Source organism: Phalangium opilio, unplaced genomic scaffold (genome assembly GCF_054372755.1).
Source record: "Phalangium opilio isolate 3A_F unplaced genomic scaffold, DU_Popi_V2 ptg000075l_1, whole genome shotgun sequence".
In the NCBI taxonomy this organism is placed as follows: Eukaryota; Metazoa; Arthropoda; class Arachnida; order Opiliones; family Phalangiidae; genus Phalangium; species Phalangium opilio.
This window is the reverse complement of record NW_028324184.1, coordinates 1,132,799-1,156,428: the sequence shown is the minus strand read 5'-3', so window position 1 is coordinate 1,156,428 and position 23,630 is coordinate 1,132,799. Positions and strand designations below refer to the sequence as shown.

The 23,630-nt window shown below is 37.3% G+C and overlaps 2 protein-coding genes across 8 annotated transcripts in view; both read left to right on the top strand.

Moving 5' to 3' along the window:
• Positions 1-15,465, top strand: part of CASK (peripheral plasma membrane protein CASK) — a 168,472-nt gene extending 153,007 nt beyond the window's left edge. For 2 of the 4 annotated variants that reach the window (XM_089844290.1, XM_089844288.1), the window contains 9 exons: positions 8,254-8,448; positions 8,675-8,839; positions 9,629-9,697; positions 11,962-12,199; positions 12,269-12,418; positions 12,516-12,608; positions 12,670-12,872; positions 12,994-13,074; positions 13,196-15,465. In XM_089844290.1, coding sequence (XP_089700416.1) covers positions 8,254-8,448; positions 8,675-8,839; positions 9,629-9,697; positions 11,962-12,199; positions 12,269-12,418; positions 12,516-12,608; positions 12,670-12,872; positions 12,994-13,074; positions 13,196-13,399 — 1,398 coding nt within the window. In that variant the 3' untranslated portion in view covers positions 13,400-15,465. The remainder of the gene's footprint in view (positions 1-8,253; positions 8,449-8,674; positions 8,840-9,628; positions 9,698-11,961; positions 12,200-12,268; positions 12,419-12,515; positions 12,609-12,669; positions 12,873-12,993; positions 13,075-13,195) is intronic. The other 2 variants (XM_089844291.1, XM_089844289.1) reach the window with 1 other exon arrangement.
• Positions 15,466-15,675: 210 nt separating this feature from the next.
• Sap130 (Sin3A-associated protein 130) lies at positions 15,676-23,602 on the top strand. 4 transcript variants are annotated; one of them, XM_089844286.1, is made up of 15 exons: positions 15,676-15,799; positions 16,149-16,403; positions 16,961-17,060; positions 17,852-18,165; positions 18,239-18,333; positions 18,398-18,921; positions 19,829-20,323; positions 20,893-21,193; positions 21,282-21,367; positions 21,449-21,536; positions 21,617-21,720; positions 22,070-22,204; positions 22,280-22,383; positions 22,473-22,604; positions 23,240-23,602. In XM_089844286.1, the coding sequence occupies exons 2-15, from the start codon at positions 16,197-16,199 to the stop codon at positions 23,381-23,383; spliced, it is 2,829 nt and encodes a 942-aa protein (XP_089700412.1). In that variant the 5' UTR covers positions 15,676-15,799; positions 16,149-16,196; the 3' UTR covers positions 23,384-23,602. The 4 variants fall into 4 exon arrangements, with proteins under 4 accessions (XP_089700412.1, XP_089700410.1, XP_089700411.1 ...); XM_089844284.1 differs by having other exon boundaries at positions 17,849-18,165; XM_089844285.1 differs by having other exon boundaries at positions 15,681-16,403; positions 17,849-18,165.
• Positions 23,603-23,630: the final 28 nt, after the last annotated feature.

The window sequence follows — 23,630 nt, the reverse complement described above, 5'->3', positions numbered from 1 at the left end:
CCATGCAGAATCTAAATTTACACAAATTAGAGAAGTTGCGGTTTTATAGGAACCCGAATTGGCTTGGCTAAATTGGAGAACGTTAAGAAAGAGAATAACCAAAATAGAACCAACCGTATTTGTTTATATTTTTGGAGTAGAATAAACCCGGCGCTCATTTTTCCATTGCAGGCGATGAACCCCAATATGAAAGTTTTGTTAAGCTAAATTGACCTTTTACAAGCGTAGAAACGAGAGCGCTCACTGTATGGTGGGTGGGGTTTAGCTATTTGAGGATTGCCAATACCTTGTATAAAATCTAGTGCTTTTCCCAAGCCACCTAATTTGCCTCTAAGGTTTGAATTATTTTCTAAAGCCCTGTAAAATGGTGAACTTAAGATAATCACTGGATTAGAAGGGGAACTTTGGTCCTCCTCAAATAGCTAATCCACTCTGTATATCATAGACATACAGATGTAAGGGAACGTACCAGCTGTATTTTGTCCGGGCGGCTAGGGATTGCTTGTTTTAGACGTATAAAGAAGAAAATCTAAAGCGAAGATTCGTGTTCTCCATTGAATTGATGAGTGCTCCAGTCATCAGCGCCTCCCTGTTCAGTCTATGCTCTGCTCTTTTAAAGGGACTCTGTAGTGTTTCAATCGTTGGGTATTTTTCAGTAAAATCAGAAGGGAATAAGAGAGAAGGGACACACTTTATATCTCCATAATGCTTTACACTCGTAACAACAGTCTTACTAACCTCAAATCAACTACCCTTCACTGATTGGCTATCTAACTTCTGTCTTAGCTGTGACGTCAGATAAGAAGGTGACGTCTGGGTTGACGTATAAAAAGTAGTTTTGTTTACAACTTTACATTGAAGGAGATAAAAATGGCCGAATTTCATGTTGATAAACGAAATCAAGCTGTGCAATTAATTTAGATGCACGGGAATTGAGAACATACCAAAATCAGATAATTTGAAGGTAATAAATTGATGAAAACTAATTATTCTGAATTAATATAAAAAAATAAAAATTATTTTCAATAAAATACATACTTGAGGTTATAATTACACAAGAACGAAACATCGACAGCCCTAAGCCTTTGGAGAATGAAAATCTAGCAGACAAATAGGCCGCCTGATACCGCGGAGAACTTAAAGAACTATTTTTGCAGTAAATTGGTTGAAAGCTGTGTACTTGCGCAAAGTTTTCGCGGTTTTCTTGAGGTTGGTCGGACTCTCGTTACCATAGCAGGCGCTAATGTCTCCCTTCTCTCTTATTCCCTTCTGGTAAAATTCAAAGTGAAATTGACAATAGAGTATTGTCAGATTTCCAACAACGGATACAAACTTTATACCTTTTAAAGTCTTTTAACTGGATTCATTTCACACTCTCTTTGAATCGACCCAATATTCTTCTAACCCGTTTGGTAAAGCCAAAGCCAACTTCACAGCAGCGAATTTTTGGAAATCTAAACCCAAAATCTTTGTTCCCCCCTTTAGGAGTAGTACATCAATATTTACACCATTTTTATGACAAGGGTCTGATGATGGTATCGCCGCTGCTATTTCTCCATACTCGTTAGAAAGGTCGTAAGGTTAGCAACGAGAGGCCGCGACAAACGTTTGACACACTGTCACGGTGTCTCCGTAACCGAAAAAATGTGTGTTTTAAAGTAGCCAGCTGACGGTATTGCCCCCCCTACTCGTCGATAAATGTATTTTTTCCCGTATTTTCCTCTGAATTTCACGTTTAGAGTGTACCATTACGCAACCGTGAACCCGCTTTAAGTAGGCGCAATTGCCTCTTTATGCATTTTGAAGTTATGTTCAAGCCTGGTATTTGCAATACGCTTAAGGTGACTTGTCCCCATTCAACCTTTAAAAATCTCCTTGGCCTTTTATTTTTTTTTTGTGAAATACTTTCGGTTACTGACGGATGAAGCTAAAAGCTTCGCTCGTTAGTAGCTAAAGTTAACGCGGTGATAAAACAAGTTGGGTAAGCAAAATAATACCTCTCCTCATACTCTCTTGAATTTGGGACCGATGACCACAAACCTAACCGAAGACTTTAAACCCTCTGGAATAATTTTTTGTATTTTATATTTTTTTCTCTAATGTTTTTTAGCTCACTTAGGCCTAGATTGAGGAAAAAAATTTGGATTTTATTTCATATAATTACCAGACTAATTGTTTACCAGTCAATTAAATATTTCCATTAAATTTTAACGAGTTTATTAAGATTTTTAATCGCGCGTATGATATATTATTTGGCAAATAACCTTAATATTATTTCCCCTGATGTATTTAATGACAAAAGCGAGTTATAAGATAATAAATCATTCTCCGCCGGGTATCTAATAAAATATTAAAAACTTTTAGCGAAACTTTCCGGATAAGTTTTTGATTAATTTATAAATGATGGTAATTGGCCATTCAAAACGCGTTAGTGATCATAAACAAGAGGGTGGATCTACGAAATTTTAATTTGTACAAAAGTTAGATTTGTAATTCGTCCCGACTTGATTTGTACGCCTTGATATCCTTTGTTTACGCTGCAAAGTTATCTTGAAATATGATTTTGAAATCGCGTGTTTTCCTCCGTTAATCGTACGTTATACATTCAAGAACGTTTAGGGCCTCTCCTCTTCAAAATTCCTCGGCGGAGGAACGATATACTGCAGAGGGACTCGCACTAGCTACCATTCTTAGTTTATGAACCCTTAAGGACACCCAAAAAGCCGCCAAAACCCAAAATATTGCAAAAGTCAAACTTTTCAACGAGAAATTGGAGATCAGAAACTAACTTTCTAAAACCTTGAAGAGATTATGAATTCCTTTGGGAGCTTTGCATTTCGTTTTCTCTTTACGTTGTTAATCTCGTTCTTCTCTTGGTTGTCCATAAATGCCTTGGCGCGAGAAAACCCATAAAAGTCTCCCCCCCCCCCACCAACCACCAAACGCATCAAACCAAAGTGTAGTAGATAATTTCTTTATTTAATAGCCCGGAGTTGGAGTTTAGTAAATTTCCTATCATTTTTGTTCCTTAAGTCCCCTCGGGGAAAGAATTTTGTAATAGTTCATTAAAGGAATAGGAGTCCCATCTGAACGGTAAAACCGTGCTGCTTTACCTTTAAGCATCCCCCGCTGCCAATCTGATATGACTGAAAAATGAACCGCCCCCTCCCCCACAGCCCGGAGGGGGGACTAATTAGAGCATTCCCCACAAAGTCGGTCTAGTCCCACGTACCTCATAACGTTAAAACCATTCAAGCTTAAATTATCAAAGTGTCGATCGAAATATATTTGAGAGGCTCCCGCGATGGGCGTAACTTTTGGGACAAGAGGATTTAGCTTGTAGCAAATTTTGACTGTTATCAATTAATTCGAAGTTAGAAAAATGTAGGCCTAATAAGAGAATTAATATTATGGTAAAACCGCCATACTTTCATGGTATTGGGAGTCGCTCTGAAAATATCGCCATTTTTCGTGGAATTATTAGGAAACTTGAAAATTTTGTTGAAACATTGTCGAGTGAATGCACTGGCGTCAATGAACTTAGTGTAGCTCCTTGAAATTTTCTTTGAGTTAATCTACATCCGATAGTGAGTGGAAATTGTTTGCGAAAGGTTTTGAAGCCTAGACCTAAACCTCGCGATAATTGGCCGCAGTTTATCGATAACGAGCCTTTTAATTAAATGAGTCAATCTCCAAAAGTTTCCCACGTATATATCGTACATCGGCCTTAATTTGATTTCAGACTTTTGATTTAAATTTATGACGGATGATGACTTATCATAGTTTTATAGTATATCAAGTGACAGAAGTAAATAATTATAATTTAAAATTAAATAAATAAATAAAAAGACGAGGAGCTGAACACTTGCCAAAAACATCTCATAGAGTTTATGAAATTTTAGTGCATTGAGTTTGTTTTCCATAGATAAGACTGAGTAATAATGTCCAACCTCTCAGTCTCAAAGTGGTACGGAGTAAATGATAATTTACCAGCAAGGTTTGAGTTTATACTTCTCCTTTTGACAATATTTACTTCTGATACACCCCTAGATAAATTTTCTCATCAATGAAAGCCGGGGCACGTAGTGGGAGTGTACTGTGTTTTAAAAGCTAAGAAAAGCTTGCGGGGGAAGAGTTAATTTTATCCCCCCGACGTATCCCTGCGAAGAGCGGGCCGAGGCTTAGCCAGAATGAGCAGAGAGTCAGTCAGGCTAGAAGCGCCACGGAGTTTTGCGGCGTTTTCTAAACGGTAAAACGCTTTTAGAGAGCGTGGGATTTCCAACTCTGGAGCTCTACATACATCCCTAGCTAGCCCCGAGTCGTTTCTGCTTGGTTTTGTACAGTTCGAGGTTTTGTTGCGTGAATCGTGTCGTGAGTGACTTAGCGCGTGGGATGGTGAACTTGTTCTTCAAGTAGAACTCTCTCTCAACGACGGTTTAGTCCAGGAAATTTTGAGCTAGTTTGTTTTCACGCGACATTTGTCGTTTAGAAATTTAACTTTCAATGTAAGTTACGAATGTTTTCTTGCTTTTTTCTTGCAAATTGTTATCATCGGAAGTGAGGGACGGGGGGGGGGAGCGTGTGGATAGCGTGGACTGGCATTGGCGAACATCTGTTTGACGTTACAGAACCTTTGGTTGCGTATTTAGCGCGTTGACACGAAATTTGTTTACATGGTCTATTGCCGAGAAACCTCGCGGGATCGCGGTTGAACTGGAGGTTCAGTTTTCTTAGAAAGGGGCCCTGTTTCAAGGAACTGTATTATCGCTATTCTTCAGATTAGTATAATCTGCTGGGGTATGAGAGGATTTGGCAAAATAATTGTAGAATTACACACCCTTTAAAAATACACTAGTTTATATAGGTATTTAAACTTTTGTTAGTCATTGACCCCACCTTGTAAGATGTGGAGGAATTAGGACGCTCGAGGGTGTATTCACCGGCCGGGCCATGCCTGTCTACTTTTTTTTTTAGTCAATATAATCCGTTATAAATCTATTTTTCCTGGAATTGACAATGCAATTTTCCGCGTCAAATTTTGTTCCTATCCCCAATTTATCACCGGTTTGGATAACGGGGGGGGGGGATGATTGGAGGGGGGTGCAAATGCGTCGCATCGATCTCCCTATTTTGTCGCCTATACAACACACGTCGATGATATAAGACTTAGAACCCACACTGTCGATCTGTCTTTATTTCTCACCCCAAAGCCTCTATATATATTCCATTAAAGGGAAAATGAAACGCCGCCAACCAATAATAAACTTCTGGCTAAACGTTTTCTCCGAAATATACACAAAAATCTAACTATGTCGGCAGGGAGTTGAAGACTAAACGACTGCGAAAGTAAAACATAGCTCTACCTATGGCTTTCTTTACAATTTCACTGCCCCTTTACCATAGCTATTTTCATTTTTTTCTGGCACCCACATTATTCTTTACTATACCGTTAAATTCCTTTAAAGTCGTGGTAACCCCTTCTATTTTAACTTATTTTTCTTTACGGATAGCCATTCTGAAAAGCCGGAGTCCTGCCCCTTAAAGTTTTTTTTTTCTTTATCCCCCCCCCCCGTTCACGGTTTTGGGATGAACGATAACTTTCTTAATATTAAAATTTCCTTACTCTTAAATTATGACCGAAAAAAAAGGTTTTATTTCATCCTATGGATGAGGAATGAAAAAAAGAATTCGGTGAAATATTGGCTCTGTCCGAGGGGCTAATCACATTCGGGTTCTTAGTCTACACCGTCACCCGTAATCATTTTAGTATAGTTTAGGGTAGGGCTTTTAAAAAGATAAAGTGTGTTTTTGGGGGGTTCAACGTGCGCTATTACTCTGAGTGAGTAGCCCCTCTGCTCTATCTTTGCCCATAAAGTTTCTTTACCTCATTTGTATTAAAAATACCTTAGTAATAATATTTTTTATTAGTTCGTTTAATTTTATTTTCTCTGATTTTTAAGTACCTTCATCCTGACTTTGATCTCTTCTTGTAGTATAGCTTAATTAAGGCTATTAGGTCCCAAAATGAATGTCTCTTCATTTCCGGCGCCACATTCAAGCCCCCGTCCAACAGTAAAGCGCTTTCTTTTCCGACTATATACCATAATATCGTAGAACTTTGTCAAGGGCCATTTTCATTCGGAATAGTTTTGTCATCCTTACCCTATTCAAGTTCTTACATTCATTCTTATCCGCTATCATTTGCGCGGAAAACGTAACATTTTTTTCCGTCCCCAAGTCCGAGAGTTCTATAGCCCCGGAAGTTGATTAACTAGAAGTTAATAGAATATTTATATATATAAGAAGTTTATTTCAAGAGTCTCAAATTAAGAAGGCTAGTTTTGATAACTTGACATTAATATACTTCTGATGAAGGCGATTTTCTCGGTTGATAAAAAAAAATCCGACCCTTGGTATCGTGAAAACGAAAGCCAGATTTTTTTTTCTTCCTCTTTTGAGTTTTTTCCGCTCATTCCCTTTGAGCTTGTGCTCATATTTTTAGAGCTGGAGGATTTTTGAGATATCTCTTCACGAGGCTTCTCTTTCAAAACGTTTTTGTCCATTTCCCATTAAAGGCAGACTAGCGAGCTTTCAAACCAAACAATCATTTCGAGAATCGCATCTTCTTGTTCTCGGCTGTGACTATAGGCGTAAATACTCCTTGGTTTGAAGCGTAGTTTGCTAGACTATCTTTGAAAAGATGATGTAGAAATTTCTTTTTAGCTCGTGTCAGCTTAGTGTCGTTCCCGGTTCATGGAGGTGCAATAAATTACCTTGTTTATCTAGCAAAAGTTTTAGGTCAAAATAGGGTAACGTCAAGCGTAAAGATTGCCGCTTGCTTGTTGTTTTTTTGCTGGTTACAAGTTGAAGATGTTTACGCGTGAGTAAAGCAAGAGGGCTACGCGTTTAGGCCTAAAATTAAACGATAATAAAATGAGAGTGAAATTATTAAAACCTAATTTGTTGTAAATCCAAAATTTCTCGGATTAGGCCAACGCCGGAAATAGCATTCGATAAATTTGATTTTGTATTTTTTCCCCCTCTTGCTGCGCTAAAAGTAGCGCTAAAGCTAGCCTGACTCGGCTTCTTTTGTCCATGTACGTAATAAGCGATTTATCGCTAAAAGCAAAGCGGGGAGAGTGCGTTTGATTTCCTTCCTAGCCCTCTTTATAGAGTCTCTTGTCTTAATGCACCAGCCACCATGCAGGACTAGTCATCCAATTTTTCCTTCACGTCTATGTACGTAATCGAAAGAAGTCGCTAATCTGGAATACTTACTTAGTACTTGCCCCCCCCCCGGACTCGCTGCCTTTAAGCAGGGTTCATACAAACCTGGAAAACAGGGAAAACCTGGAATAATCAGGGAAATAAATAGTTAACAAAAACCTCAGGGAAATTTAGAATTTTTAGTAAAATTCAAGAAAATCAGAGAAATTTGTGTCAAAGAGGGGCCGAGTAATAAAGCAAAATGTTCATAAACATCCCCTTCACAGCATTAACATTACACTAAACTTTGAAGGCTCATAACTGTGGTTCTACTAGAGATACGGGGATGTCCTTTGATTATGTAATAGTCCTATTTACCCATCCTCCTTCGTTAACATTTGCTCCATAGGATACTCCATATAGGGGGAAAAACCTGGAAAACTCAGGGAAGTATATGGAGAAAAACCCGGAAAAACCTGGAAATCTCAGGGAAATTTGTTTTCCAAAAGTTGTATGAACCCTGTTTAAGCCTGAAAGAGGGGATTTTGATGCCTTAATAGGAAGCAATTACTTGGATGGGTCATTTTCTACAAAATTCTCTACATCAAGTAGAGAAGTGTTCTCTTTTTTTCGCCTAGAAGCTTGGTTCCCCTTCGACAGAAATGCGAACCATTTCAATCTGAATTTACTATACCGTAAAAGCTACGCGAAATAGAGTCGTTTCTGTAAGACTTCGAATTAATTTACTTTTATCTAATATGGATACATCGATTATTCCATTCCCAAACTTCGTAGTTCCAAAATTTTTTCGTTCCCGTTATCAAAGTTAACTTCAAAGCGTCTATGTTGAAACATTAAACCAACCATTTTATTCTTTGTTTGGGCGTAGTCGAGCGAATTAAAATTTGCCAAATTAAAAAGAAACCAAAAAAAAAAAAAATCAATTATGACAGTTCAAGAATAAAACTTTTGATAAATAAACTGGAATCCCTTGACTAGTATTTTTTCTTTTTTTTTTTAATATTATCCTACTTAATTCTGTTTCAGTGTTTGTTACAAGCTCACGACGTCGTGGCTCACGAAGTTTACGGGGAGGAGGCGATCCGAGTCACCCCGCCGCCCATTATGCCTTACCTCAACGGCAACCAACTGGACACGCACGATACTTCCGGCGAGTCCGAAGTCGAAAATGTCACCAGGGTCAGGCTCGTCCAATTCCAGAAGAACACCGACGAACCTATGGTAAAATTCAAAGCCCGCGCACCTCCCAGATCATACCTCCCAATTCTACCTCCCAGATTATATGGCCTTTGAAACACTCGTTCCAACGAGAAAAGAAACCCCTTATGTATTTTGGTATTTTGAGAGGTTTAATTAGAGTCCAAGTGTCAAGCGAATTTTTAGAGAGTCCAAGTGGTGGAAGTCTGGATCTAATTACATTTGTGTCTTTCTCTCTGTCTCTCTTTAGGGTATAACTTTAAAAGTTGACGAAGAAGGGCGATGTATCGTGGCCAGAATAATGCACGGTGGAATGATACATCGTCAAGCTACGTTACACGTCGGTGACGAGATAAGGGAAATAAACGGGGTCAGTGTCGCCAATCAATCCGTCGACAGTCTTCAACGGATGCTCGTAAGTTGTCACAGTGACACGTCACCTATCTATCATTCTATAAGATATAAATAACATTCGAAGGAACGCGAAATAATAAATAATTATGTTGATTTTGTTCATTTCAATTTGAAATATTCATTAGGCAAAATTATAGTCTGTTATTTTTAACCAGGGGTTTAAAGTTTAATTACGTTTATAAATAGGCCTAGTAGACATTAATAAATGAAGTTTCAAAGTAGATAAATTAATTTCCAAGGTGAGGGGGGGGGGGCTCTAAAATGTAATAAACTATCTGAGCTAAGGCAGAGAGAATTTATAATAGGGAGTGGAAACTGAGGAATACTATGTAGCTCAAAAATCACGTGATCAACAAAACTGGCCAGGTCTATGTCCGGTATAATTTTTGTGGCCCCTCCCTCTAGGGTGGGTCTAATGCTGCGGGAGGATCTAGGGAAGATGGACACTACCTTTTTAGGGAAAAGGAAACGTCTGATTTAAAATAACTCCAAATGGCGCCAGTCACACTCGAAATCGCGAACCCTTATTGGGTAATTGTACAACCCACAGTGATTGAGGGCAAACTTTAAAATTGAAGGAGAGTCATGTGACCGGAAATTTACCTGGCCAGTTTTAGCGTCGCAGCCTACCTTTTTGAGCTACATTGTATTTATCACTGTCAAGGGCAAGAGCTTCCACTCCCTATTATAAATTCTCTCTGGCTAAGATACCCGACCGTCCCGACGTTGATGGCTAAACTATTTTGATTTAAATTAAATTAATGTAATTTTTAATTATTCTGTTTTTCAGCGAGACGCTCGAGGTAGCGTCACGTTCAAAATAGTTCCGAGTTATCGCAGCGCTCCTCCACCGTGCGAGGTAATATTTACATACGCTCGCGAAGTTCCTTTTTTGCAAGCTCTGTTGAAAGATAGTCATCTTAATTGCGAATTCCCTATGCTATGAATGGCATCCCTCTTAATTAACTTCATTATAATTTGGCCTTTAGTTTACGTGTTTATATAATGCGTAGACGAGACTAAGAGCAAAACACGCTGCCAAAATGTATACACCATACTACGCTAATCCCGAACAAATATATACATGAATATATACAAATTTTTATTTTATATACCCCAAAAAGTATGATTGCGCGGCTGCTATTTGTTTTGTAGTATTTTTTTTGTTACGTTTTCAGTTCAAAACCATTAACTAATCCCTGGCCAAGAAAATGCTTATTCATTGCTTAAAATTTACCCTGATTGTGATGCTTTTAAATTAAATTAAATTAATTTAAAAAAAAGGTGCCAATATTCAGACCGAATATTTAATTCTATGGTCTGAGTTTATATTATTATTTTTTGTTACCTGTAATATAAGCTCATATTTTTTTTGAGCATGCCGTGGTTCAAAGTGGATATACACCGTAGAAATTGGTGGGGTTAAAAGATTTTTAGAATTTCCGTAGAGGTTGTGAATACTTAGAAATTTGTGTGGCAGTGCCGTGAACATCGCATGACATAATAATATTATACTTAAGGGATACTTAAGTGATACGATATTTTTGTCGAGTTGTATCTAAATTTACAAATTGATTAAGATTCTCACCAATTAGAGGATTTTTCATGAACCACGTGATGTCGGAAGTATTTCAATGTCTGAAATTTATTCACCACACGTGTTTTGTTTAAAATTCTTTGATTGCTTTGAGGTGGTTGCAAATTCTGTTTGGGCTTATAAATAAAACATAATTGGTAGATTATTTAAGTACCCCTTTAAGTGAGTTCCAAACGAAGGTGTGTGCCCCACCCCCTATTACTTCCTTAACTTGACTTCCGTAAGTCTGGTTTAAAAAACAAATTGTGTGACGTGTTTCCGTATTTTCTATTGTTTTTTCTTCTCGTCGACTTTTTTTTTTTATCGCTGCCTCTAAAAAAGTATTTCAGGATTAATCCTCCCCCGGTCCTAGTAAGTAATTTTGAGTCAACATTAATTATTTTAAATTAAATAACAAAAAAAAATTAAAGTGTGTGCGTTTTCCATATCATATATTTTCTTAATTTAATTCAATTTAAAATTCCCATTAGAAATATTCAAAAGTACGACGTTTAACTTGGAAGTTTGCTAATAACGAAACTTCCGGTTTTAACGTCAATCAGTTTAAATACAATTAAATTAACTACGCTACTTTGTGAATGCTTTTTTTACCAAATATCTAAAGGATATTTGCGTCTATTAGCATTTTAAAAGCATGATAGATTTTTAGTGAATGAGATTAATCCGAACGAATTAATTGTCAGCCATAATTAGTGTCATAATAATAATTAAGTTTACAATATATATATATTTATTTATTGGTTGTTTATTTGTTTGTATACCGTATATTTACGGTACGTAGCTCTCTGGCACTTTTCGGGTAAAATAATTTCGAAACAGGGTACTTTATTTAAAAAAATAAAATAATATTTTTCTATATTCAAGGTAGAGTTTCTTTAAAATTTATTAATTCAAACATGTTTTCGTTTATTATTATTATTATTTTTTTTTTTGAATTAAATTTTTCCTCGTTTTGTATAGACTTAATATTATTTACAATTTTTATACCAATATTTAACTTGGAAAAATAAAATATACAGTTTTTCTTTCGACAAATATTTGGCTATTAATTTTTGTTATTATTTATATTTTTTTGATTTTTGTAAAACAAATATTAACACGATAAATTTGAGGAAACTCTGCCTTAGATAAACGGATAATTTGATTAATCGATTAATTTTGTATCGAAGTATATTTGCTTGAATTATTTATTTATATGTTGGTCCGTGTTTCGTGGAATGCTTTGAAATCACGTTACGCAGAGCACCGATTTTCTTCAAATTTATTTTCAATTTTAATCATTTTATTTTTGGAATGGAGAGGTTGTGAAATAAGGGTTTTAATTGTTTGGGGTGCGTTCAGTGAGATTATATCAGGAACTTAAAACTAAATAAATTCCTGATGTTGTAGTTTTAAGCATGCCGGTGCAAGGGGGCCGTAACCTCCTGAACGCGCTTGGCGGGGTTGAAAAAAAATTCAAAAAATCTTTCGCGTAGAAAGGTATTTTAACCAATGAGGAATTGTTATTTTAAAAATATTCCGCACAGATTTACGTCAGGACGCAGTTCGACTACAATCCTTTGGAGGACGAGCTGATCCCGTGCGCCCAAGCGGGCATTCCATTCAAAACGGGTGACATTCTAGAAGTAATTAGCAAAGACGACCACAACTGGTGGCAAGCGCGGAAAGAGGGTGCCGATGGGACGGCTGGCTTGGTGCCCTCCCCTGAACTTCAGGAGTGGCGGATGGCGTGCCAAGCCATGGAAAGGACCAAGAACGACCAAGGTATCGCGCTTCCGAATGACTGAGAGCCTAGATTAGAGAAGGGTAAACCCTGGCTGTTTCAAATTTCAGTTAATTGTTCCTTATTCGGGAGGAAAAAGAAACACTATCGGGACAAGTACCTAGCCAAACACAACGCCGTATTTGATCAGTTAGATTTGGTCACGTACGAAGAAGTCGTCAAACTAACGTGTTTTAAAAGGAAAACCCTAGTTTTATTAGGTAAGGGGGCTCGAGACCCTCCCTTTATATCTCGCCCTGCCCAATTATATCTCGGTTACATTAAGCATTGATTGGTGTTGATCTATTGGGTTGACAGGAGCTCACGGAGTCGGACGACGTCACATAAAAAACACGTTAATTAGCTCTCATCCTCATAAATACGCCTATCCAATTCCACGTAAGACTCAAGGTGTCGTTAGCTTAATCGAGTCGCGAGCGAAACTTAACGAGAATTAACTAACTTATATTAGACACGACGAGGACGCCGCGGAAAGGCGAGGAGAACGGGAAGAACTATTACTTTGTCTCTCACGATGAAATGATGGCGGACATAGCGGCTAACGAGTACCTCGAATACGGTACTCACGAAGACGCCATGTACGGTACCAAATTAGAAACCATCAGGAGGATACACCTGGACGGCAAAATGGCCATTCTTGACGTTGAGCCTCAGGTAATTGCCTCGCCTCTCCCTCCCATAGATACACACGCCGCTTTAATCCAATTACAAGTTATTGTTAGCGCCAGAACTCTTTTATGGTCTTAATATTCTCAAATTGAGCTTAATATTTCAGGCTTTAAAAGTCTTAAGAGTGGCGGAATACGCCCCCTACGTAGTTTTCATCGCTGCTCCTTCAATTTCCAACTTACAAGATGTGAGTACAATCTTCGGGTTGGCTTTTTTATTCTTTATAGCGCGGTAGAGTCGATAGCGCGATTAAATGCGTCGAGTTCTTCAATTTTGTCCCTTTTTTTACCACTCGTTAAAACTCTTAGTCCGGTCCGCATTTCTTGACCCAAGTGGACGGTAGCTTAGAGCGTCTTTCCAAGGAAAGTGATCTATTGCGCCAAGCGTACGGTCATTTTTTCGACCTGGTCATTGTGAATAATGATTTGGACGAAACCATTCAGACTCTAGAGAAAGCCATCGAGAAGTTGGCCACCAGTACGCAGTGGGTGCCGGTCAGTTGGGTTTACTGACCCGCGCGACATCCCCCCCGCCTGTAATTATAAATAAAAGAGAAACAAATTCACGACGCTATATATCTAAATAATTAAAAAAAAAAACCCAAAATTTAATAGTAATAAACTGAAACAAAATAAAAACGATTTTCGACTATTCGCCCCGAATATAAAAATTAAAAACTAAAATGAAAACTATATTAATTACTCATTTGAAGACGCGCCTACGTTTGTTGAACACGTGACAAAAAGTTTATTCGCGGAACGAACTATATTAAAGTTATAAATAGTGATTTCTAATTTGTCCTAAACTAAACTAAAGAGTAAAGAGAAACGAAATTATCCCACGAACATTAGTTAAATCGCGATAATTCATTTAACTTAGCAGTTTCGACTAAAATTCAACATGACAAAGTGAGTTTTAAAAGGTTTATTTACTTCGTAATACATTTCGAATAATTGCGTAATCAAGCAGTTATTTATTTCCCTTAGCAAGAGGGGTTATTGCTTTGCGCAAGGGGCGGGGGGGGGGGGTCGATTTCACGAGTGGGGGCCAAGTTGGGTCGCGTTTTACGGCGACTTTTATTTTCTCAAGAACCCATTTAAGACCCGAGTAGACCTTACAAGGTCCATCGGTTAAAGGGGCTGTTCGCACAGTGGGGCAAAGGAGAGGGGCTCCTTCCTTGCTAAGGTAAATCGACTACTTCTTGATTGTGCAATACGTCATCTAAAGTAGGGTTCCGCATTTCACCTTCCACCGTGAAAGTTTTGAGTTGAAACCAACGAAAGAAGAAACCAAATATTCATTCCATTATTATTTTCAATTCACTCGTTATAAATGTTTCAAAAAAAGGGGAAAAACGGGTTGTTTAGGGATGAAGTAAAACGTTTTTATTAATACATTTTAATCTTGGATTAATGGTAGTCGCGAGTTACTATTGTTCATTCAAGATGATAAAAGTATCCCGCACTTCGACTAAGTTGAGGTGTTTCCGAGGGGCTAGTCATTCGCCAAAATTTTGTACACCTGATTACTGATTTGTGAATTTTTATATGAATTCCTATGATTACTGGACGAATTCCTTGATTTCTGTGATTACGATTATTTTCGGTGATTTCCATAATCATTACACTGATTTCCCGTTATTGCCGCGGATTACTTGTGATTTCCGTTTGAATTCCAATGAATTCCGGTGATTATTTGGTGAATGCCGTGATTACCACTGGATTCCTCGTGAATTTCGATGAATACAGTGATTATTTCTATTTCAACTGATTATGATTTTTATTTTGGATTATCGAATTCCTCCATTGATTATGCGTGATTATTTCACGAAAGGCGTGATTACCGAGGTGATTACAAAAGATTACTAGTAAATCATGTGATTATTTCTAATTTTCTGAAGATTTCACGTGATTTCCAGTGATTTTTCGGAGATTTCTGATTACCTTTGATTACCAGCAGAAATGATTTTGATTACTGATGATTTTCAAAGAATTCTAGAAATCAAGTAATCGATTTCTGCGGTTTTGTACACCTGATTATTCAAGTGACTAACCCCTCGGGTGTTTCGCAATAATAATTATAATACAAGCTTTTTGCAATATATTTTGTTATGAAATTATAGTTTATACACTTCGTAATTGTGTTCGAAAGAGGTACGTAACTGCCAAGAAAATTTCATTCCAAATTCGCGAATAATTAATGATGGTAATAATAGATAATTAATTAACCGCGAAAACGCGTGTTTGAACTGACTAAAATAATTTCACCCCTAAAAGTTACGATCATTAAAAAATAAGCTGAAAATTATTCAATTCATTTTCCGAAATAAAAATCCCTGATTTGGGGAAAAAAAATTGAGAGAAAAAACAAACAATATTTATCGTTTCATTTCCAAGATTTTTTCGAGGAAAACTTGTTAATGTATATTCGTATTAACGAAAACACTAAAATTGAAAACAAAGCAAAATTACTAATATTAAATATCAATTAAATAGTGAATTTTTGATTTCTGGTGGGATTTAGTCCGAGAAGCTCATGAGAAAAACCTTTTTTACGGAAATAAAAATTTATGTTGTGATATCTACTGCCTGATTGATTTTACAATTACGGAAGTAGGCCTAACTATAATATATAACTGTATTTATTATTATCCCATCGCTTCACGTGTCGTGTTTAGAAGTTCGAATTTCCCGCCATCTAATTTTAAGCGGATAGCGCTACATACCGATGTGACGTCACGGTGACGAAAGGGCAAATGTAGCGTCGATAAATAAATTCAAAAAAAAAAAAAAAATAAACCAAAAAAAAAAAACCAGGATCTTCGGCGGTCTGCTCAGGTTCAGTACGGACATGTTTCGGTTGAAAGTGAGAAGCTGAAATAGTTTTTAAAACCATTTGCGAGTGAAATTAAGGTAATGTGAATAATTTTCGTAATATTTAGCGTGTTTTTAATATATTTGCTACGGTTTTGATCTATCTACTTTACGCTTAAGTTTGAACTTTATCGTTTTAAACGTGTTGAAACTCGTGACTAAGGCTTAACGGTAATAAGCGTAATCATAACGTCAACAGTTTCGTTTCTAAAAAATGCCGCGATTTTGCTACTACTTTCATAGCCTAGATTTAGCTTAATCTAGATTATAGTATAAATATTGGTATCTGGATTTAATTTTAAAGTAAAAATTAAATAGGGCCTAAGCTTAAAGAGTTATCTTGAAAATGAAACGCGTTTGTTCATGAATCATACTTCATAACATACAGATTTCCGGATGCATTATAAAAATAGTTAAATTAAACTGCCAAAACACGATGAATTTAAACCCAAAACCCGGTATTTCCGATGGAAAATCTTCCATGGAACAATTACGCGCTGAGCCAATAGATTTAGCTCAGAAAACAATTATCACCACATCAAACATAAGCCCAGTGACAAACCAAACTTTACAATTGCCATCAACACACGCGGTGTCTATACATGGCTCAAATGTTATTGATGCCTCCAAACTAAATTTTACGGTAAGAGAGAGAGTAAAACAATCAAGGGGTTAAACACTTTCTAGTCCCATTTCTTTCATCCTTGTTGTCTTGAAATACCAGTCAGAATCAAATATCAAAAGTATATAGATATAAAAACAAAAAGTACACTTCATAAACAATTCCCTGCCTTTATCTGTAGACTACATGTAAACTACCCTCCGTTCAAACCGCCTACAGGAACTAACCAATCTTGACATCGCAGGTTTATTGAAAGTAGTACATGATGCTATACATTATATCTATATACTTTTGGTCATATGTCTCGCGCACTTATAGGGAGCTAACAGTTCAGACCCTGGAACGTCACACCCTTCTATCTCTTACTGGAGTTTCATCCCCCCTAACGGTTGGAAACAGTATTCTACATGCAAAAATGCCAACCAGAGATGGGCTGCGTGACGTCAGACCATCTCTTCCCCCTAGCCAGTTGTTAGCTCCCTATATATTCAAAACTCCCATTTGAAGTGTTCAACCCCTTTTGAATTTATATTTCCAATGGTTACATGTGGAAATTAACTGTTGGACATGTTGTTTAGACTTTAAGAATGCCTATTGGTCCAAGGTTAACAGTTCCAGGGGGTTCAGTACCAATTTTACCAACTTCGGGCTCGGCCCAAATTCTGACCTCAAAATCTAGTAAAATTTGTTATAAGAGTACTTGAATGACCCAAGAAGTATTTTTATGACGTGCATTATACCTAAAACGTATCATATAGGGTCTTTGCGCGTGACGTCAAGTTACCTACCCCCTTTCCTGTCCCCTTGCCGGCTGCCCGCTCTGGCCACGTTAGGACGCCATGTTGACATCCCCTGAAAACCGGTTTTCGCCCCCTATTTCTTCTCCCTTTTTACTCTCGCGGAAACACCCTATTCAATAACCATGTCATGTAGTCTGCTACCACAAACTTTCTCGCGACGTCACACACTCCTACAGGGTTCGTACGGAACCTGGATAACCTGGAAAACCTGGATAAGTCAGGGATATGGAAAATAGGGGGAAAAGTCAGGGATTTAAAGAAATTTCCTAAAAAGTCAGGGATTTCGTTTGGCATGTCAAACCATGATTGCTTCGAGCAATGCTAAATATGAGCCAGGTGTGAAAAGTGGGCTCTTGTAAATACCTTAAAATGGTCAGGGATACTACCAAAATTTGGTCAGGGATAACCTGGAAAAGTCAGGGATTTTCAATGTAAAAATTTCGTACGAACCCTGTCCTATATCTCACCTCAGTTTTGGCGACCGTAATTGGAATACAATTTAGACCATACCAATATTGACGTCACGTCCCCGTAGCTCCTCCCACCTCAGTACCACTCTATATAATGCACCTAAGAAGAAATACTTTTTTGAACATTCAAGCATCCCTTTAAATATTAGATGAAAGATATTCTTTTCACTTACACACTGTTCTACGCGATTTCCAGTAGTCAGACCCTCAAATGAACAGCAATCACACGTTTCAACAACAGTTATAAGTCACGGCTCGTCATCCGGGCCGCGTCATGTTATGACCACTGTTTTCCCAGTAATGTCTTTAACTAGCAACACTGGTAACGCGAACGTTCCTATGGCATCTATCATCAGAGGAGCGCCTCTTCCCCAAAACATCCCAGCTCATACAACCGGTACTCTGTATTCGTCTCACGTACCGAGAGGTCCAGCGGCAGTCGCGAGTATCAGCGCGGGTCCTAAATCCGCGGTAGCAACTCCAATCATGAGACCAACTGGTGTAACAAATGTGGTTGGTATCTCCTTCAAGCGCGTCATTGCAGCCATCTTAAACCATCGCAAATACCTAAATTTTTTGTTTATAGCCACGAACAGCGACTTTGGTTAATAGAACTACAGCGGCCACCCTTTCAAAAACGACATCACCAGGGGGTGTGGCGCAGCTTGTAGATTTACCGAGGTAAATACTCCTCTCTTTGACGCGTTTGACAATAAGAACTCTTTAATATTTTTTTCTCTTCCAGATTAACGAGCCCGGGTCATACAGGGAGTGTTCAACTGGGTTTCCCAACAGCTAGAGTTTTTGACTCCGCGGCAGTTCGAACAGCCATGTCCTCAAGCGGAAAACCAATTCATATATCTCAACCCATTGTTCATCAAGTACAACAAATAGGAGATAAGAGTTTCTTCAAACCAGCGGGGGCCACCATTTTGACGGCTTCTCAGGGTCAATTAATACAGCAAGGTTCCACCATCTCTGGAAACGCGGCGGGACAAATGACTCCCGTCGCGGCGTTGTCCACCACTAATCAACCATCCAGGACAATACCGTCAACTTGCGTGGTGACAATAGCGCCCGGTTCGACTATTAGAACCGCGGGAACTCAGCAGTTAGTGCAACAGAATGTCATGGGCTCTCATCAGACATTGACTGTAGTGTCTGGAAAGTCTATCGGTCACGTTGTTACAGCCGCTGGTCAACACGGTACGATTACAGTCCCGCCAGGACATCATTTGAAAGTGACTGAGATTGCTGGTATCAAGAAAAGTAAGCAAAGCGCTCGCAGGGTTCATACAAACCTGGAAAACAAGGAAAACCTGGAAATATCAGGGAAATAAATAGTTGGCAAAAACCTCAGGGAAAACTCAGGGAAATTTAGAATTTTTAGTAAAATTCAGGGAATTCAGGGAAATCAGGGGAAATTTACGTCACGCAGGGGCCGAGTAATTAAGTATTGAAATGTTCGTGAACATTCCCTCCATAGGATTTACATTACACTATACTTTGGAGGCTCATAACTTCGGTTCTACTAGAGATCCGGGGATGCCCTTTGAGTATGTTATGGTCCAATTTGTCCCCCATCCAACCATACTAAAAATACAGGGCTACGACAAACAGGGGCCGAGTAATTAAGCAAAATGTTCCTAAACATCCCCTCCATAGGATTAACATTACACTATACTTTGGAGGCTCATAACTCTGGTTATATTTGAGATACGGGTATGTCCTTTGAGTATGTTATAGTCCTATTTATCCCCCATCCAACCATACTAAAAACTTAGGGCTACGACAAACAGGGGCCGAGTAATTGATCAAAATGTTCGTGAACATTCCCTCCATAGGATTAACATTACACTAAACTTTGGAGGTTCATAACTCTGGTTATATTAGAGATACGGGGATGTCCTTTGATTATGTTATACTAGTCATATTTGCCCCCCTCCTTCGTTAATATTTCCTCCATAGGATACTCCATATACGGGAAAACCCTGTAAAACTTAGGGAAGTATATGGGGAAAAACCTGGAAAACTCAGGGAAGTATACGGGGAAAAACCTGGAAATCTCAGGGAAATTTGTTTTCCAAAAGTTGTACAAACCCTGGTATATAGCCCGGAGTTTAATAAAAATTGGACTGAAACTATTGAGTCTCCCACCTTGATTTATTTAATATAGTTGTAGCCCCGTCTACTAATCAGCAAGTACCACCTCAATCTGTTGGTCAACCGCGCGTAGTTCAGGCAGCGGCGGCGGCGCCAAACGCGACGGGAATCCCGGTAGCTAAAGTTTATCCTCAACCCTTAAGTTCTCCGCGAACTCAAGCTGATACCGGCTCCCAAGAAACTCCCAGAGGAAACATTTTCATCGCGCATACGCCCCAAAACATTGCGGTGTCCAACGCGACTGGAATGTCTACCACAGTCGTTCTATCGGACAACTTAACCGAAAGTGGTCCTATACGTTTCGCCTCCATACCAAGACCAGCGTCCACTACCGGGACCCCGGGTTACGCGGTTCAACCCACGGCGTATTATTACGAATCTTACCAAGTTCAGAACCCGATGAACCCGATTTCTATGCATCCCTATTCCGGAGGAACCGCCCCCGCCGCCCCGCCACCTTCCAATCAGAGTTATACCAATACAACTATAGCGTCTGCCATAAGACCAAGTAAGAATATACGATTTTTTTCGTTTAAAGGGAGGGTGAAGTAGAAAATCAAGTGATTTTTTATCGATTCTTCTACTAATTACAAGACCAGTCTGCATAGTGAAACATTCAGGAAATACTTCCTAATGATTTTAAAATTCAAATTAGGTTCAGATTTTATGGATAATTTTAAACAAGGACTGCCGACCAATCGCGTAACGTCCTGCCTTTTTGTTAACAAAATTCTCGTGGCACGTTCCGCGTTGAATGAAATTTATCACGAGATTTGATAAAATATGCGCGCGACGTGATAATCGTGGCGCGAGACACGGAGTGTGCCACGAGAATTTTGTTAACAAAAAGGCAGGGCGTTACGCGATTGGCCGGAGGTCCTTGTTTAAAATTATCCTTAAAATCTGAACCTAATTTGAATTTTAAAATCATTCGGAGCTGGTATTTCCCGAATGTTTCACTATGCAGACTGGTCTTATAATTAGTAGAAGAATTGATAAAAAATCACTTGATTTTCTACTTCACCCTCCCTTTAAGATTAATATAATAGAGATTAATATCTTAATTATATAATTTAGCAACAATGGCTTCTGTTTATACACCAACTCAACAACAACAACAACAGCAGCAGCAGCAGCAACAACAACCGGCTCAAATTGCGCATGCGCCTCATAACACATCACCCAGACCCAGTATTTTACGGAAACGAACTTCGGAGGTGTTTGCGTCATCAGCAAAGAAGAATATCTCCAATTTGTTAGTCGCGGAACCGTCCTCGAGTCCAGTTCCACCCGTGGCAGTTGTTTCTAATTTAGCCTCAACGTCCGCAACAACGCCTGCACCCCCGAGGACCGCCACTACTTCACCCAAAGCTCATGGGTAAACTAATTAATTACGCCGAGGTTTATAACGTTTTAACCTTCATTAACTGTGCTTAATTGTTTTACTTTTAATTACCTTAATCTAGGAATGATTCTTCGAAAGAGAATGGTTGTATTAATAATACACAAGCCATAGAGAAAACTGTTATAAAAACTGAGATTCTCGAAACAAGTAATTAGTAAATTTAATTAAATTTATATTTATAAAATTAATTATTAAATTATTGTTTATTAATTATTTGTTGTTAATTAGGAAAGAAATCGTCTCATTATGTAATTAACAATGGTCCCCAACAAGCTGTGGAAGCATCACCGAGAAAAAAACCACGGAAACAACAATTGTAAGATTTAATAATTAATTTAATAGTTTTAATTAATTAATTACTTAAGTCAAAACTAAATATTTTTTTGTTAATTTTAGAGCTGCTAATGAACTTTTGGAATCAAATTCCATGGATGAAGATTATTTTCAAAGAAAAATAAGAGAAATTGAGAAAAAAGAACGTGAACTACAGTTGCAAAAAGGTTGGTTTTTTTTTTTTTTAGTCTTTTTTTAATTTTTTTTTGTTAGTCCTTTTTTAATTTCTTTTTTTTGTTAGTCCTTTTTTAATTTTTTTTGTTAGTCCTTTTTTTAATTTTTTTTGTTAGTCCTTTTTTAATTTTTTTTTGTTAGTCCTTTTTTAATTTCTTTTTTTTTTTGTTAGTCCTATTTTAATTTTTTTTTGTTAGTCCTTTTTTAATTTTTTTGTTAGTCCTTTTTTAATTTTTTTTTTGTTAGTCCTTTTTTAATTTCTTTTTTTGTTAGTCCTTTTTTAATTTCTTTCGTCAAAATTTATATTAATGCGAAAATTAATTAATTAATTAATATCTTTAGCCTTGGCGGAAGAAGAATCTGCCAAGTGGGTTACTTATTGCAAAAGACCAAGCATGTCTTTGTTGCAAAGTTACCGTCATACTTGGAAATCGCGACACAATCATTTTTTAAAGTACACTGATGTTAAACCAAAAGGTAAAAAGTATTTTAATTAAGCAAATTATTAATTAATTAATTTCTATTAATTAAAATTAACTTTTCATTGAACAGAGGATAAGAAACAGTCTGTTAACGAATTAGCCAATCAGAAAGGAGTTTTAGGTAAAATTAATGGATGGAAAGTTTATCATTTAACAACGCAAATGGAAGATGCGGTACGTTTCGTTTTTGTTCTGTTGTTTGTTGTTGTTGTTTACTTATTGGTACTTATTTGTTGTTGTTTATGTTTTATTTGACTCTTTAGGTTGATCTGGAAAAAAATGTTTACAATCAAATGTCAAAGTTGCTTTCGTTCATTGAAACTGGACCATTGTCGAAAAGTGCATTACCGAATGATGAAGAGAGAATTTTGGGAAAAGTAACCGATCTGATAAAGGTTTGTTTATTTTATATTATTATCAGGGGTGTGCGAGTACTCGTTAAGTTCGAGTATCGAGCCGAGTACTCGACTCGATACTCTATAACATCACATTGAGATACTCGAGACAGATTCGAGTAGCTTTTCAACATCTTAAATACTCACAAATACTCGAATCCGAGGCTTATAACTATAGCAGACGATGAGTTCATGATCATTTATTTTGAAAATCACCTGTTCAATGTTTAATTTTGATCACTAACAATCTTTTTGAACTAGTTAGATGATAGATAATTGAACACTTCGTTCGTTATTTTCAAGAAATTTACAAAATTGCTACTCGACAAGTCAATATTTGAGACTCGATAATTACTCGAAAGAACCAAAATTTGACCCATCTAAATACTCGATACTCGAAAGTATTTTTGAGACTCGGCTCAATACTCGATAAGAAATTAGTTTTGATACTCGGACTCGGCTCGAAACCGAAAAAAACGGGACTCTGCACACCACTGATTATTATTCTTTTGGGTTAAAAATTGACTGAAGTTTTTATTGCTTTTTTATCTTCAACATCCAATAAAATTTAATTGTTTTTAGTTTAGTTTGTTTTGTTTTACAATCAAATTTTTTGTTTTTTTTTATCTTTTTAGGGTAATTTACAACGCAGTAAGATAGTTCAAGATCAAGTGGGTGAAGTAAAGCAACAGATAATCAAAGTGTTAGATCATAAACCGCATGTGAGAGACATTATCGGAAAGTATGTTAGTAAGAGACCCATCAAGAAAAAGAACTAATATTGGATGGGTCTACCTATATATAACATACGGTTTTTATAAATATATATTACTAATTATTTGTAAATAAAATATCCATTTATGAATGTCCCCCATTATTCAACCGCCAGCACTGTAATTTTTATACTCCCATTTTAATTATTTCATAGTATATGTACAAAATAATTAATTAAATAATAATACAACTTTCGTTTTTATTCGCATAAACCATACATGAAATGATGTCTTTGTCAATAATATTATTTTA